This window comes from Argiope bruennichi, chromosome 8 (genome assembly GCF_947563725.1).
Source record: "Argiope bruennichi chromosome 8, qqArgBrue1.1, whole genome shotgun sequence".
Lineage (NCBI taxonomy): Eukaryota > Metazoa > Arthropoda > Arachnida > Araneae > Araneidae > Argiope > Argiope bruennichi.
In genome coordinates this window covers 131,144,519-131,161,873 of record NC_079158.1, presented here as the reverse complement: position 1 = coordinate 131,161,873, position 17,355 = coordinate 131,144,519, and the positions used below count along the sequence as shown (strand labels likewise).

Below are 17,355 nucleotides of genomic sequence, written 5' to 3'. Positions count from 1 at the left end.
TTTCTATCCCCCCCCCTTTCGCGGATGCCCGACATGAAGAGAAGAGGCAAACCGTAGAGAGAGTAAAAGCAGCAGTAATGCGCATGCTCGCAGATTTAAATTTTATTTTAGGGGAGCACCATTTTAATTCTTATTGTATCAATGAATCAAACGATGGTTTGTTCTTGTTTGGAAGCGAATCGTAAAAAGAAAGTTGATTTCATTCTTATATACTAATTTGAGCAGCAACCCCTCAGTTGAATTTAAATAATACGGCACAACCATCGATTTTTTAAATTTTTTAATTCATAAATTACAATTGAGTCATTCGTAGTGAAAATGCCATTCATAAGTCATATAATACCGATATGATGTAGAACATTCTGTGGACCCTTAATTGAATCATTACAAGCAAACAAAACAAACAAACAATATATATATATATATATATATATATATATATATATATATATATATATATATATATATATATATATATATATATATATATATATATTAGGAATCATCTGATTAGATAGTGGTTAAATGATTAAATTTTATTACTTTTTTAACATATGCATTCTATATACAGTATATTTTTAAGCAGAATTTTTTGAAATGAGATTTTTGATTTAACAAATAAAATCAGTAAGAAATCCTTCGGATTGAAACGATATAACAAATGTGTAAGTCAATACTATTTTGAAGACTCATTCGTATCCAAGAAAAGTTGCGAAGAAATGTTTGATTTGTTTTTCGTTCTCATTTCCTGCTAAATACGAAATAGATAAAATTTTGAAAATAAGGTAAAATTGCGAGGGATGCAAAAATTTTACCAGATATCGACAAATGGAATATGGTATTAGGCTTTATCAAGGAGAATTTCAACTTTGAATTTGGACATTCATTAATAACATACTTTTCTTGAACTTTCGTTTTCGATTATATATTAGTCCAAGCCCATAGCTTATATCATACATTATTATAGCGGTGTTTAATTTTAAGAAATAATAAGATATCAGTTTTTAATATTTTTTTTCTATTTTAATCTAAATTATTTGTTACGTTTTCTAAGTATGAAAAGAAATTAAAAAAAAAATGATTTAGACTAGAAATTTGTGTTGTTCAACAAAGATAAAAGCTGTTCAAGTTAGAGGGGCCTGCATGAGGATGCACCATTCTTAAGGAAGGCCAGAAAGTTTATATTACTTTAAAATCAAGTATGACAACGGTGTGGGCGAAAAAAATATAAATGGGTGGCATAACATTTGTATAACATATATTGGTGACATAACATTTGGCACTGGTTGAAACGTGCGTGAAGTTTCAAATATATTTTGTAACACATTAAAAAAACCCCTCCAAGAATATGGTTTATTATTTATATTCCCAGAAAAGATTTCACGATTTTTGGACATGCGCAATCGCACAGTCATTCCTTCCTTCGTCCCCTCTGCTCTCCTCTTCCTTCTCTATGGCGGAGAGTCCGCGAGAAGGGGCCGACGGAGAGGAAGTGGTAGAGAGAAAAAACGCTAAGACTGATCAGAAGAAGGGTTTCGAACCAGGTCCGAGTCGTGTGCAGGGGCACCTCCGGAAGCCCCGCCCTTGGTAGGCGGTGCGCATGTGCCCCTGCGGCGTCGTCCCTCCCCCTAACAGCACCTACCCGCGGGGACTGAGTTGGTCTCCTCCCCGCTCACTTCCTGGGCCACTCGACGGCAAATTGCCCATCACCGACTTTTGTCTCCCGCGCCCGTCGGCTACGAATTGCCCGCCCCCCCTTCTCGCCGGTCGGCTCCGGCAAAGAACGGTCAACACGCCGCGGGACAATGTCCTTCCTGGCTCTGGACTCTTGCTCTTGGCAGGTAAGCATCCTCTCTCTCTCTCTCTCTTTAAACCACGCTTTTCCTTCCCATTCAAATTGGGGAGTATTTATCTAATCCTTCGTCTCTTCCCCCCGACGAGTATTAAGTTTCCTTTCCCGCCTCGACCACAACAAGAGGGGCGCCGATGCACCCCCTCGAGCAATCTCCTCTTAAGTAGCCGTTCGAAACCCCCAGGGCTTGTCTTCGCATTTGTAAATTCCTTCTCGCTCGCTTGTTTGTACACACACGTCAGCAGGCCACCAGGACGGACTCCCTTGTCCAGGTGAGAAAGAGGGCTCGCGTGTTTACCTTCTTTTGCAGAGTCGGAAAAAAACGACGTAACGTATACAGAACCGGAAAGAATCCGTGAGGGTTTTGAAGGAAAAAGTAAAAACGAGACCCGGCTTCAGGCCAAATGCGGCTTCACTCCAGCCCCCTTCCCTCTCCTCTGCGCCGACACCCCCACCGCTCTCGTTCTCTCTCTAAAACAACAGCCCGGGGGCGACGAAATAAATGTTGTATTTACTACCGCCGCCGCCGCTATAACTTAATCATATTTTCTCAGCCGTTTCGGAAAGGTTTTAGAACGGGCGAGCGTGGCGTTAAAAGAATGTTTTCCTTTCGGCAAAAGCCTTTTGCGAGCGAACGCGCTCATTTCGAGCGAAGCGGTCAACGAAGCCAGTGGTCAAGATCTGACCCTCCTTCAGTGACAAAATCACAAAGCCCTAGCAGTCTTCTTCCAGTGTAAATGACATGCTTACTGTGTATTGCGTATTGTTAGTGTAATAGGATATCTTTTTTTTATATCTGTGTATTTGTGTAAAAAAAAAATTCTTGTGACTTGATAAATGTGAAAACAAGGATGACTCTTCTCAACGTAATCCTGTAAACCTGTCTGACTTCCATTAGTTTGGTGCGGGAACAGCCGTTCTTCAAGTAGGGGTAAGTTAAAACCACTTTTTGACTTAATAAAAATGTTATGTGTATAAGTATGGTAACGTGCGTCTTTTAAAGAGGAAGTTATAAGTGCTGTCCTAGTGAAACTGTTTGTATTGTAGAACTATGCCTGTTTATAAACTTTGTTGTAATCCGAAATGTTTCTAAAAGAATTTTAGATTTAGATTTATTGGGTTCATAGGCTGAAAGTGACATAAGCAATGGTATTCATAGGCTGAAAGATTAGAGATAAATAAATAGAAGGAATTTTTTTTTAATGTTCTAAGCATTTTGTGTACAATATCCTTGAAAAACAAAATTATTATTTATTTTTTCTAGTGAGTTTTTGATTTTCAGATAAGTCTGTTTCAAGACGGCAATACCCATATTAAATATTTGCTCATTTTATCATTCTTAAAACTGACATGAATTCATAAAAGAATACTTTTCTCATATGAAAAAATCTGGATTTTAGAGTGAAAAAATATCAACTTAAAAATATACATATTCTTTTAGAAGGTATACGATTATTGTATGTTAGTTTGCTGAAATAGAATAACTTATTTAGAAGTAAGTCTTAAGAAAACAGAGTCGCTTGGAATATTTAGCAAATTTTGTTAAAATTGGGAGAGATACAAAACAAAGATAAAACTCCTAAAAATATTTAATGTGGATGAGAAAGTGCAGGAACTCAGTGCCGCAGCAAGTTAAATATTTTGCTGCAATTTCAAATAAAAAAATTGTCTAAATTCTTCATTGAAAGATAATAATGAAAAATTTAGCTACTGGGAGAATTTTATAATTATTGTCAATGATATTAAAATGATTACTAGAAAATCTTTTAAATGAAGAAAAAGCAATAATATTTTCATATTTAACTTAGTCATCAGATACATTTACGTAGCAACAGAAGGTTGGATATTTTGAAGGATAAGATCAAGAATAATATAATTCATTCAAGATTTAAAAACAAAGATTTATTTTGATTTAACAGTGTATAAAAATCTGGAATCAGTTATCTAAATGGAGTTCAAATTAATTTTTTAAAATTATATAACGCTACCCAATTTGATTTTTGATATTAGTATACAAATAATCATTTCAGTTCAAAAACATACTGTTTAAATTTGCATCCATAGGTGACTTTATTTATAATATACTGATTAAAAACCGAGGAAAAATATTAAATTAAATTTTTCTTACTTCATGTAGATTACTTAAAAGATTTCTTTATCCCTCTTTTTTCTTTGAAGCATCACTAATCAATCCTTTGCTATTTTGGATACTGAATATAGGAAATACTATAATATTGTTGTTTAGAAATTATTCTTTAATAATAAACTTCAATATGTGATATAAAAAGAAAAAAAATGAGAAATCAAATAAAATGATACATAAGTTCAGTCTTTCATGAACTCATATTAATAAAATTTTGGTTTAGGAAAAGAGAAATGCCAGCAAGGTTGGCTGATTTAGAAAGCTGCATATGGTACGAAATGCATTTTTTATACCAATAAAATGCTATCAATTTTATAAAAGAATGAAGTTTAAAATGACTATTTGTAAAATCATTACATCTTATCTTAACTCTTAGCAAAGCAGGCAAAATTTAAAGGACATATGAATGAGAATGAGATAAATGAAAAACTGCTAATAGCTGTTGAAATATGATTAGCCAATAATGGAGTTTATATAAAAATATTTAGTTAAAAGTTCTTGAATAATTTCCGATGATATTCCTTGATGCCATTTTGTTTATCATCCATCTTCTAGATTTTTTATTAATATAGATTTTATTCTTGAAATATTAATGGCTGATATCGAGAGAAAAGTTATTTTTAACAGCTGTCACAATTTAAGTTTAACTAATGTGCGCAATTTTTTTGTGTCTATCGTAACTGGTATAAAAGAATTTACACTCTGATGCTTTCTCATAATTATTCTTGAAATTGAAGTTTTGCTCAGCGAGTTTCACATTAAATATTATGTTTCATCGGAATAAAGAATCTTAAACATACTCTTTATCTACACAAAAAAATCGGAAAAATTATGACTGTAATCATTAATTAAATGCATATTATTAAAATTAACTTTCCTTACAAACAAAAGTTTAGAGTGTTTGATCTCAAAATTCAAATTTATACAAAGCATTCCAAGTTCATATAAGAGCATGATATGAAATTAGCAACAAAAGCACACATTCTGTTATTTTTTTAATATAATAATTTTAAAAAATGACTCATTTTCTTCAATTAGTAAATGAAATACGTCAAAATGACTTCGTATCTTGTACTAAATGGGGAAATTTGCAGCTCTATAATACATTTGTTACAATAATTATTATAATGTACTTCAGAATTTTTCAAAATTTAAGTATATAAAAGTTCAGTTAAAAATCATTAATATTATTTCGAACAAATAAAATTTAAATCATAAATTTTCTTGAAAGTTTATTTTAAAAATTTCTCTTTGTAACAAAAAAACAAAAAACACATTAAACGGTTAAAAAAAAAACAATTATCATGAATCTGCGATTAGAAAACCGGAGCTTTTTAAATTTTAATCCTATATTAACACAGAAACAATGTCGAAAAACTTTCAAGCTTTAATTCTGGGACTTAATGTTGCATTGGTGATAAGAATTCCAAAATTTTCCAGCAAATAGCGATGAAGGACTTGTAAATTTTAAATCACAAGGTGAATTGTTTCGATCTCATATGCGTAATAAAAGGATTTATTTTGAAATGAATACTTTTTCTGACAACATTTCTTTTTTTGAATTGACAAATGAATCTTCATCTCTCCAGAATAAAAATGAATTATTTTAATACGACAACAGAATTATTTTTAAAATCTTGAAATATATAAAATAATTGTTTAAAAGGAATTTATTAAATTTTTCACTAGGTTATAATTTTAAATTTGACTGATGAATGTGTTATCGTTTTCCTTTCCATTTAGGATAGGAAATTTCTTTCCATTTTTGTACATCATAAATAAATGCCATTTCTTCAACTTTTTGGATAGGAATATAAACACCGATTCATTCAAACAGGTCAAAAGAAGAATCGCTGGTTTGTTATTAACTTAGATTTATATGTTTTGTGTGTATTAAGCATCAACAAATACAAAGTCACTATTTCAAGGAAAAAATTTCAGAAAGTTGAACAGGATAGTAATATTAAAATATTCATTTCATCACATGCTTTTCGAAGGAGATGATTTTTATGTCTCTAAAATCACTAGCACACAAATACATTAGAAAATCGTTAAAATAGCAATCCTTTTATACATCCAAAGTTTTTTTTTTTTTTTTTTATCGGGGCAGTGATTGTTTGATGAAGCGAGTCAACCAACCATTTCGTCTTGTCCAGTCCGGTGAAAGCAGGTCGATGTGCCGCCGATACGCTTCGCCGCGGGAAGTCCGGTTGTCGCCGGCAACTGACAACTGATGCGCCGGCATTTAAAGCTTTGAGTGGCGTAGTATGTAAGATCCACCATTCAGTTCAATTCTCTTGACTCAAAGAACCGCATCTATTTCATTAGGGCAAAGAGACCGGAATTTGTTTCATTATAAATGCAGCTTCGGAGGCAGATGATATTCTTGAATTGGAATCATTTAATAAAAATATACAATGAATGAATCTAACAGGGCACTTTATAAATTTTCTAAAAACGGTTTTCTGACAATTTGAAATGAAGAATATGTTGTAACTAACTTTTTAAAGATTTACTTATATCTATAAAACTATCATGAAATTTGTTTATAAATTCTTTATTGAGTTCGTAGTGCAAAGGTCAACATGTGGTCACCTAAACTTTTAATTTTACGATTATGCTTTAATTTGTATGAAAATGATCTTGAGAAATTCTCATTACCGTATGCATGTAAAATTTTGGAAAATAAAAAAAAAATTCAAAGGAAACCTTGAATTAACTTTTTAAAAGTTTATTTTTGGTATTATTTTTATTCGAATGGAATGATGAGCGCAGGAATTTCTGTTATCGATGAAACCTAAGCCGCCCGCGGAATAAGAAACCAGACTGAAAACAAATTCAGTTCAAATGGATTTTGGATATTTGAAAAAGTTACATTAAACGTCATTTAAGTCTAAAATATATCTCTTAACAAAAGTTATAAAAGAGAATTCCTAGAATAGCATGCATATATATATATATATATATATATATATATATATATATATATATATATATATATATATTGTAATTGACGATGTTAAAGGGGAAAAAAAGGGAAATTGATGTGATAATATCTTCGGGTATAATGAAGTAGTTGTGAAGTATTTAATGAAAATTTTTTCTTGATACGTGAATGACGTACATCTTATGGAAGTATAATTTATTGTGAAAGTTAATTTTATTTCGAAGTGATTTTTTAAACCTTATTTGAAGTCATTGTTGACACTTGTATTCCGTCATATGTATGACATTTGATCATTGTACTTATAATTGAAACGTAATGATATTCCATGTTGTATTTTTAAATTTTAACAATGAAAGGATCTTCAATGCTTTCATGTTGACTTCAAAAAAGCAATGAATTCTGATATATTAGTATGTAAACATTTAATTTAGTTCATGTGTTATTTCAATTCATTTCTTATTTCCTTCATTCTAATTTGAAACTTGTAAAAATTTAATTTGAAATTTTTGAAACTTCATTCAATAAAAAAATGTCTCTTTCATTCCATAGCATATGAAACTTAAAAAAAAAAAAAAAGAAGAAGAAATTTTAACACATTTAAATCACAAATCGTTTCCACTTATTAAAAGCGGAAACAATTTGTAGCTTGAATTTGTCTTTCTTCATGGGATTTTTGAAATCATTCTTTAACTATAAAATGTCCGTTTTAAAGAAAATGATCTGATACGTGCCATGTTTCAAAAACAGTTTAATTCAACACAATTTCTTTGCGATTCCTTTCGCGGAGCTTTAGAATGAAAGGAATAACCCAGGTGTCGTAAAAATGAAGACCGGCGTCGCGAGTGAGAGGGTCGTGAAGAGCAGGATCCAATTAAAAATATTATAAAATAGGAATTGAAAATGTTTCATTTTCAAATATTTTAGAATAATTTCGAACGGTTCAGAAAATATTTTTTAAATAATCTTAGCCACAGATTTCTACTTCTATTTCTATTTCAGAAGTTCACCGAAGTAAGTTTAAAGGCATTTTTGATGAAAAATACGAAATCATCGTACAAAAACTATTTTAAATATTGAAATAATTGTTTTCAATCTTCATTTCGGAAGACAATGAAAGATCTTAAGCAGTTTATCTTATTCTAAAATATTTGCCTAAATTAGAATGGCAATGTCTTAAAAAAATTGGACGCGTTTTTTGATGATCTATTTCTGCCTCTTGTTTTCTTCGAATCTTCCGTCGTATATTCACCCACCACAAAGAGTTCTGAACGTGTGGGAAACTTAATCCCTTTCAAAATAAACCCTTTTGGGTATGGAATTGCAATGACATATTTACCAATGCAAAAAACGAATGAAATACTTTTTGTAAAAATTCTTACATTTAAAAATAAATAAATGAATCCCAATAATGAGCAGCGACATAAATCCAGGGATTCAAGAAGAGAGTCGAAATGGGTGCAACCCTTCGTCTCAGATCTGTTTAAAAAGGCGTATAACAGGAACTTGGATTTAAATAAGAAATTATTTCAAACAATATTTATTCTTGTATAATATTTTAAATTTGGTCAAACGAATAAAAGTGAGTTCAGTCATATTGCAAATAACGGTGCTGTGCTCATATTTCGAATGCTTTAAACTGTATCCACGGCACTGAGAGAAATGAATACGAAAGAAATATTCCTGATCATAGCTTTTACTTTCTTTAGCAGAAGGAAGGGGAAAAAATCACTAGGATTCATGTTTAAAATAATAATAATCCAATTTGTTTACCATTACTATCCCATCTGTCTATTTATAGAGATGTTTTCCTCGTCACTTTAATGCTCTGCTATATTCAAATGATTGCGGCCAATATAAATAAATAGATGCATTCAACGATACGCGTTTGGCTTTTCGGAATTTGGTATTATTTTGAAAGTCAAATTTTAAATCTTTTTCAAATCAATTCTCCATCAATAATAATATAAATATATACATAATTAATTAAAAAATCCATTTAAAACTTAAAATGTAACTAGAATTCCATTTTAAATTGTAAATCTGAATGTTTGGCCTTTTCTCTACTTGTAGATAATTAAATTTATGGATGAAGTCAAACTACTTCTCTTTAGGGTTTAAAGTCGTGAATAAATGGAAGGCTCTCATTGTTTGATATTTTTTATTAGTTATCATTGTTGAAATATTTGCCATTAACTCTTTTTCCAACAAGTTGAATGAATTTATCAAATGTGTTTCTGAAAAAGTAAGAATCGTTAGTTTTTTTTGTTAGACTGAGTTTATGCTAGTGAATCAAATTTCAAGAATCTTATATTCACCATAAAAATTAACGATACATCCGAATTTAATGACTTTCTAAAATGATGAATGCATTTATTTTGATATCTTTGAAATTTAATGTACAAATCTCGAGTGCAAATTTAAAGAAGATGATCGGATGTTTTGTGTGGATTTTATTCAAGTGGTTTGATTGATGATTTTGACCAAATAAAGAAAATTATAATCTTTTATAATCTGCTGTATTTAAAATATGCCAATATTGTTTAATTGTACCATTTTCTTTGAATTACAATAAAATGCAGTAGATGACATATACGGTAATATTTACCAATTTGTGGCATCATAGAATTCTATTGTCTTAACATGACTTTGAATCATTTTAGCAACCGGTAAATCGAATGGGTCTACTTTTTTTACCTAAAGGATAGCGGATGGATTGAAAATCTTCCTTTTTGCTTCACATGCCAACTTCGCCGAGAGTAGACGCAATTTAATAGAAAATCAGTTTCCGTTCTATAGATCTTGTTATCCTTTTCCGAATCGAGAGTCATTCACTATTTTAGAGTTTTCTTTTTTACAGCTATAATATGCTGCATGAAAGTATGTGAATCGTTTGCTGAGAAATCAATTATATCAAAAATAATCTATTTGAAAAAAAAATAATGTAGTTTTGGAAGTCTTCTATAAAATTTTCTGATCGAAGTCATTCATTCATGCGCACTTTGGGTGGAATGCTTTTTTGCATAAAAGGATGAAATATGCTCATAACAAAACAATTCTCTTTTACAGAATAATAGCCCTACTTCTCGCGAGTGATTTACTACTTCAGGCTGTAACATTAACTAGTTAAAAAACAAAACTAAATTCTCGTTTTCTTCTTGTTACGAATATTGCGGTAAGCCCCTCCATTCCATCAACACGTGTCTCCTTCCTCTATCTGGCAAATCCCACTTCCTCCGCCCCAGTTCGGCGGAAATCTCATTCGGCCTCCCTCTCCGGATCCATCCGGCGAGCAGCATTCAATGGAACAATCACATCCATAATGGACATCCCTTTATTCACAGATAAAAGGATGCTTTTTTGGACCCCCGGACACGTGATGCCACAATGGGATGAGCGGTTTTCAGTAACATGTTTTTGAGGTGGAGGATTCAGCAAGAGAGATCGAAAACACTCGTTTTTTCAGTTGTACGTCTGTTATTTCCAATGAGTTTTGTGAGCATTCGTCTCTGTTTCTCACGTAGATTAAGGAAGTTAGCCCCAGCCTCTTGATTCCGGCTGATTTGTTTGGAACAATGGCGCGAAAAACAGTATTTGGTCACATAGAGTCGAAAGAAAATCAATAGCATTCTAATACAATAGTGTGCGTGCAACCAGTAAAAGCTTGGTTAAGGGTAAAATATAATATTTTGAAATTTTTTGCCGTTAAAGTGTAAAATTTTACAATTGAGAAATAACGTTAATGATATGTTCAATAACCATTAACAATACACTTCATATCTACAAGATATCAGAATTTTGAATAATCAGGTCAACACCAATAACAAGATTACTATAATAAGTTATAAAATGCCTCTCATTGGTGCATTCACAAAATCTTTCCCATAGAAGGAAGTAAGTTCTGTCAACGACGTCGCAATATCACTCTTACTAATGGACTTTTGAAAGAATCGGTGACGCGTTTAGTTGTCAAATAATCTTTCATATCCTTATTTAAGGTGTCTCCACAAGGATAGGGATATAAACGAAAGAAAATCTAATTGTAAGAATTAAATTCAAAATTTCGAAAATCGTTGAAAATGACCTATATCGGCTCGGTTCAAGAAGTTGATGCTGCATTAAAATATAACCAAGAACACAATTTGGGTGCATGTAAAGACTAAACGTAGATAAGTGTGAGCAAGTATTCAATGATCAGCAGAAGATGACTCTAATTTGTCGATACAATCCAACGGCCTTCTGGAATTAAAATGAACTGAACAGGTCTTTGCGACAAGCTTAATGCCGAGAAGTTTGGTTTCGAGAGCTGACTGTGTCATTTTAAAGCGATCTCCCCGTTTGTTGGAAATTCAGTATTAAATAATAATGGAAATTATTTTCAAAAAACGTGTATTTTAAATCAACCTTATGAGGTTTTTATTCGAAGGGCATATATTAATTTCCCAGACTTTCAAATAAGTGTTTATTTTCATTTCGCATGCACTTATTAACTCTTTTTCTGGCGCAGATGAGAAAATTCTGAATTTAAATGGCATGCAAAAAATTTGCATTTTTATTAATAAGAAAGAATGACTTTATCCAATAAATTAGTTTCATGAAATTGCCTCATTCATCCTCATTGGTTATAAGCCGCCTTAGGCTATCATTCTTCCTAACTCTTTCAAACTTTTAAATAATGGGGTCTCTTCAATGAAATAGTTTTAATATCTAAATTTTGACAGTCATATAGCTCAGGACTTCCAAAGTTAAGTTAGACTGTGACTTCTCGTGCATGCATTGCTTCCTTCAGTTAATTCGACAATGGAGTCTGTGTGAATAGAAATTTTCTTTTCCAACTTAATATATTAAGATAATGAAATTATGGCATTGTTGGAATAAAAATGTATTATTATCTTTCCATTTTCACCTTTCATTTAATTTAAACGAAAAATACGCATTTTTTTATAATTAAGACTGATGCATGAAGTAAGAAATAATTCATTCTCCATTCTTTTCTAAAACTGGTAAAAGTCCTAATTGCAATAAGTCTATCTGTGATTTGTACGGTTCTTAACTTCTAATAAATCTTTAAAAATGAAACCTTGAAATGCACATCAAAAGCATAATGATTGTTGTGGGAATTTTTCGATTTGCATGCTTCGCACCTGGGAGTACCAGGAGTTCGGATAAGTAAACAGGCTACCTCGTGGGCATAAAAATGTTGTGGGATCATTACACTGTAATGACGAGACAGAAAGGGGAGCTGTGTCAGTAAATACGGCTTCCTCTTGTCCCTTAGAAATGTAATTTCAGTTTTCGACCCCTTTTTGTGACGATGGCGCTCACTGAATTATCTCGGATGCTTTGACAGGGCAAGGGTAATTCTGATATAATAATTAACATATTAATGAAGAATCTTGCAAAGAAATCAAATAAGGTCAGCGCATATTGAACAAATCCATGAGAATTTACTTTTCATGGTCAGGCAATATCTATTTTCCTAAAAAAATCACTTCATTAAGTTTTTATTGCAAGAAAATGATAGTGAAATGCAAAGTAAATTATCATTTTATTAACAGAACTTTTGAAATTTCTTTACTATTTTTAACAGCACAACAACTCATTTTCGATGTTCAGTATACTGCAACAAAAATAAATAAATTAGCACACATGACTAAAATGTTTCTTCTGCTACTTTTTTACAAACACGCCAATAAAAAGCAGCTCCCGATTCTTTAATTACAGCGAAATATCGCAAACAGCTCCAATTCCAATCAATAACCTCGAATCTCGAATCTTGAAATGTCAACTAGCAGATAAATATCGACGCTTTAATTTTGACCGAGGGGAAATCTTCTCCTCTTCCTTCAAAGCCGCCCTACCCCACCTCCCGAGTTATATGGGAAAAGTGTTTTAGTTTTATTTCGAATGATGTTCCATTCCGCCCTCGGAGGGAATCGAGAGAAGTCCCTGCCATGGTTAACAGATTTCTAATTTCGTAAAGTGGTTTTGAAGCACATTTCATTTATTTCTCTAAATCTCGCTGGCTCGTCTCATTGAAAAGAAGGCTGCCGTATTAGAGAAAGCGGGGTACAATATGGACACGGAAAAAGCCGAGTCGATTGAGGTTTTCCATTTTATTTGCGAAATAAATATTCGATTCGCTTTCGTAATAAAAGATTTTGCAGATCGGAGAGCTCTCTTTTCCAGAAACACAATGTATATAGATTCCGACCCATGGGCGACGAGGAGGATCGCTTGTTATTCACTTAATTTGTTATTCAATGTGATTGAAAAATTTTCATGGATGTCTTTAATATTTTTTCCTACTGTAAAATCAAACTTTAGATATTACATTAGCATATTAACTGCTGCACAAATAAAATAGGCTCGAATCTAAATGAATGCATGTAACATTTGTACCGTACTTTACGTGTATTTACCCTGCATTGACATTTTTATTTTGGGATATGTAGCTCACTAGTGATGAAATCGGTATTTTTGATAGAGAGAAGTGAAGGAGATGCTTTTGAATAAGGGAAGAATAAGAAATGTTCTTCAGTGATTTTATGTTATTAGCTTGCCAGAATGAAAAAAAAAAATACATGAATACTGTTGTGATGGATCTAAATGTTTATTTTTAATACATGCCATTTCAAATGTGTCAAACCATATCTTGTCCCCAAAAGTTAAAAAAACTTAATAAAAAGGAACAGTCATTAAACGGAAAAATACTATATTATTTTACGAGACAAACTTGAATTTGTCGGTATGAATCAAGTATACGCTGCTTGACCAAAACTTGATGAAAGTCTTTAAAGCCATTCGGGGCTTCAGAGATTAAATCAATCTAATTTTAAGAATATAAAATAAAAAATCATGAGCATGATTACTTTAATTTTTTTTTTACTATTATCAGAAGAAAGAAGGTGGTAAAGTAAAAATCTATTTTTTTAGCATTGTGGGGGAAAATGTAATTGTGAAGTTCGTGTAAGGCTAAAAAATTTGTAAATGTAAAGGAATTGTAAGAAATTAATTTTATTCATAATTCAGATTCATTACTATTAATTTAATTGTTAAAAAGTCTTTATAAAGCCGCATGTATAAATAATGTGTTTTTTATATAAAAAGTGAAGCTTTTTAAAGATGTAAATTTAAAATAAAACTATTCAATTAGAATAAAAAAAAATAAAGATTATTGAAAATTACATTTTTTTTTCCGAAACACAATTTTAACATTTCTTTGGAAAACCTTTCTAAAAGAAAGAAGAATCGAAAAGGGTTATCGCAGAAACATTTTTATCTGTCTTTTATAATAAGTTAATCTAAATAATTGCATATTTATATAAGTTTTTAATGGGAATTCTAGGAAGAACAAATACCAATAACTGATAACTCAAAAATTTTCTTCAATGATTAACCTACTTAAGGCGCCCAAGCATCCTAACCCAGAGGTGCCTAGAGATTTTTACTCCCTTAAAATTTACCATTTGGTTTTTCTTTCGGTTTTTTTATTTTGTCCACTTCAGTCCCCCGACAACTATCGCGGTAAAAAGCCTTTCTGTTTGCTTCGTATCTTACATAATTAGCTGGAAAACCCCACTTATTGACAATCTATTTGACAGATGGTTCCCGATGAATCCATTCGATGGACATCGATGAGATATGGCTGAATCTATGTCCGAGATTCATTTGGAGTTCCGGCTACACTTATGGCTCGCATAAAAACAGAGCACCCAAAGCGGCTTTAATATCATCGCTTGCTGGATTCAGGGACTGGAGTACCTTCAAACACGAAAACGTTTCTATACAACACTGGAAAAAAGAAATCGTTTTCTACAGAGTATTCCAAATTTACCTTCAAATGAACCGTTCAACGCCTTTTCATTGTGAAGCAAAATTCTTTGCAAAATGAAAAATTTTAGGCCATTTCACCATCTTTAGTTAGAAAAAATATGAACAGTAGTATTGGAAACGTACCGTCTATAGAAAGGTTTAATCTGAACTTGCTTGTGGAGGATTTTTTTCTCGAGCAATCCTAGCAAATTTTTGACAAAGGGAATTCTATCTACGATACAAGTAACCGTCAGCATACATTTCATATTAAATATTCCAAAGGGGTTGTCCCTTGTGAATGATTGTTTCCCAAAATTGAAAATAACCCAGTACTTAAAGTGTCAACCAATGTAAAGTGTCAAATTTTAGTATTTAAATATACGCCGCGTTAAAATTTTAAGGGAGATTAATTCCTTGACATTAACCAACTTGCCTTTATTTTTTAAAACTACCTTGGTTCGTTAAAGTAGGCTATATGAACTAACGTCGGCTATACGAATCTTGTTGGGGGATACTTTCTGGTTCTTTTTCCGGTGGAAAATATCGTAGCGTTAGCATTGGAAAAATGTAAAGAAAGTTATGCCTCATTTTTTCTTTTTTGTCCATCCTGGCAATTTGGGAGAGAGGATGTCTCACTTAAAGTAATGCGAAAGATTTCGTTTCTTGAAGCTTAAGAGATAATCAAAACTTAAACAATTGTAGCAGTAACTAGATACGCATCTGCAATAAAATTTCGTTTTTTAAGAAAAAATAGGTTTAAAAAAAGTAATGCAAACATATCTTATGAGATTTCTACTTACGAAGGACATTTAGAGTTTTTAAAAGCAAAACATTCATTTTTTAATTCATCCCTATTTGCATCGATACAACCTGAAGAGACGATTCTATCCCGAAACTTCAACTTTACGAGATTTTTCTCTTTTACGAGATGGCGAAGAAAAAGAAGCAAACAGAAAACAATCTAAAACTACACATGTGATGACCACATCCTACAAGACTCTGAAAAAACTCCGTTTCAAATCTATTTTTTTCCCTTTTTTACAACCTTTGATTTTTTAACTATGATAAACGATGATTCTCTCGTCAAAGTTCATAACGAATTCTTGTCAACTGCAGTTTTCAATTTATTTTAATACATAATATCTCCAATCCCAAAACCAACGAGGAAATCGGATCATCAGAAATTGTTGATTTCAAAGATTATGATTAGATTGGAAGCATCGAAGAAAATTCTGTTGCTGTTGAGCTGCAATATTCTTCCAAACTCTAACATATAAAAAATTGCTGTAAAACAGAAATAAAAAAAAAAAGAACTTTTTTCCATGGATTGGTTTTAAAACACTTTGTAATGAAATAATAAATACTTCTATTCAAGGCAAGTATTTAAAAACACCTCAAGTTGAAGGACCGCATTAATTATTAAAACAATTTTTTATCAGAATTATTTGCTTTTTACCATATATTTTACATTTTTAATCAAGTCTTTAATTCCTGTGAAGGTTGTGCGCGGATTCTTTCCCCTACCAATATCGGGTAAAATGTTTCTCTTTCTTATTTCGCTTTTCTTTACATTTGGGCGGCCTATTTTTATTATCCGATATTAGAATTTGTAATACTCAAGAAGGATGTCTTCACTTCTCAGATTTTTTCTTTTATATCTGTCAATACAGCAGAACCAAATCTGGTGTTCGAGTCATTAAACTTCCAAATGAAGCAATCAAGAATAAGGATTGTAATAAAATAACTGCCATAATCATTATGTCTGTTCAATTCATTGCAAAAAAGTTGAAATTTTAAAATCTTCAAATATAATAGTAATGTGTATGATGAGCATAAATGTACGCTCAAGTTTGTCTGAAATTTCATTTGAAAAGCCTTCTTCTTTTCGGATAGTCATCCCATTTTGAATCAGAACTGAATCGCACTTCGCTCACGTCAGGATGTCATTTTGAGGGAGTATTTTGATTGTTTTAATAAAGAAGTTTTATTGTTCTTGAAAATATTTATTTGGATTTTATTGATACATTATTTCCTATTTCCATTGTAAGCTGTTTGCTCAAGCGTGCTCGAGGAATTTGGCGAATTGCATTGCCACATAAATTTCATGCCATTTGTTTCAATCTATTTTAAAGTGTGATCGTGAAAGCGTCAAAAGTGTTTTAAATTATTATTGGAACATTTTTATAACATTTGTTTTTCTGTTTTTTCTCCCGTTTTTTGGAATGTAGTATTTTTTGCTATTATAGCACAGGAAGAAAGATTACAGAAGTAAGATTGTTGTGAAAGTAATGAAATTATTTTTATCAAATTTACTGAATGAATGCACGAAATAAAGATATTTATTAACAAAAATATTTTTTCCTTTTTACTTCATTATTTTCAAAAATATCGTTGTTATTTGTGTATCTATCAGAATGTCACCCTTTGTAAGTCAGAAAAATCGAATTATTGAAAACAAACGAGGGCTAAAGCCACCCGCGCTTTTTTAGACAATTTTATTGGAAAACATAATAATATTATTTTGTAAGTATGAAATATTTACCATAGATCGAGAATCGGTCAATGAACAACAACAAAAAAGTTTAGTCGCCCATCACTGAT

The 17,355-nt window shown here is 31.6% G+C and overlaps 1 protein-coding gene across 1 annotated transcript in view; it reads left to right on the top strand.

Annotated features, from left to right (window-relative positions):
• The first annotated feature begins 1,706 nt into the window (after positions 1–1,706).
• The window catches only part of LOC129981807 (transcription factor AP-2-beta-like), a 256,095-nt gene continuing 240,446 nt past the window's right edge, over positions 1,707–17,355 (top strand). Inside the window, exon 1 of the mRNA XM_056092826.1 lies at positions 1,707–1,841. Within this exon, the coding sequence (XP_055948801.1) occupies positions 1,806–1,841 (36 nt within the window). The 5' untranslated portion in view covers positions 1,707–1,805. The remainder of the gene's footprint in view (positions 1,842–17,355) is intronic.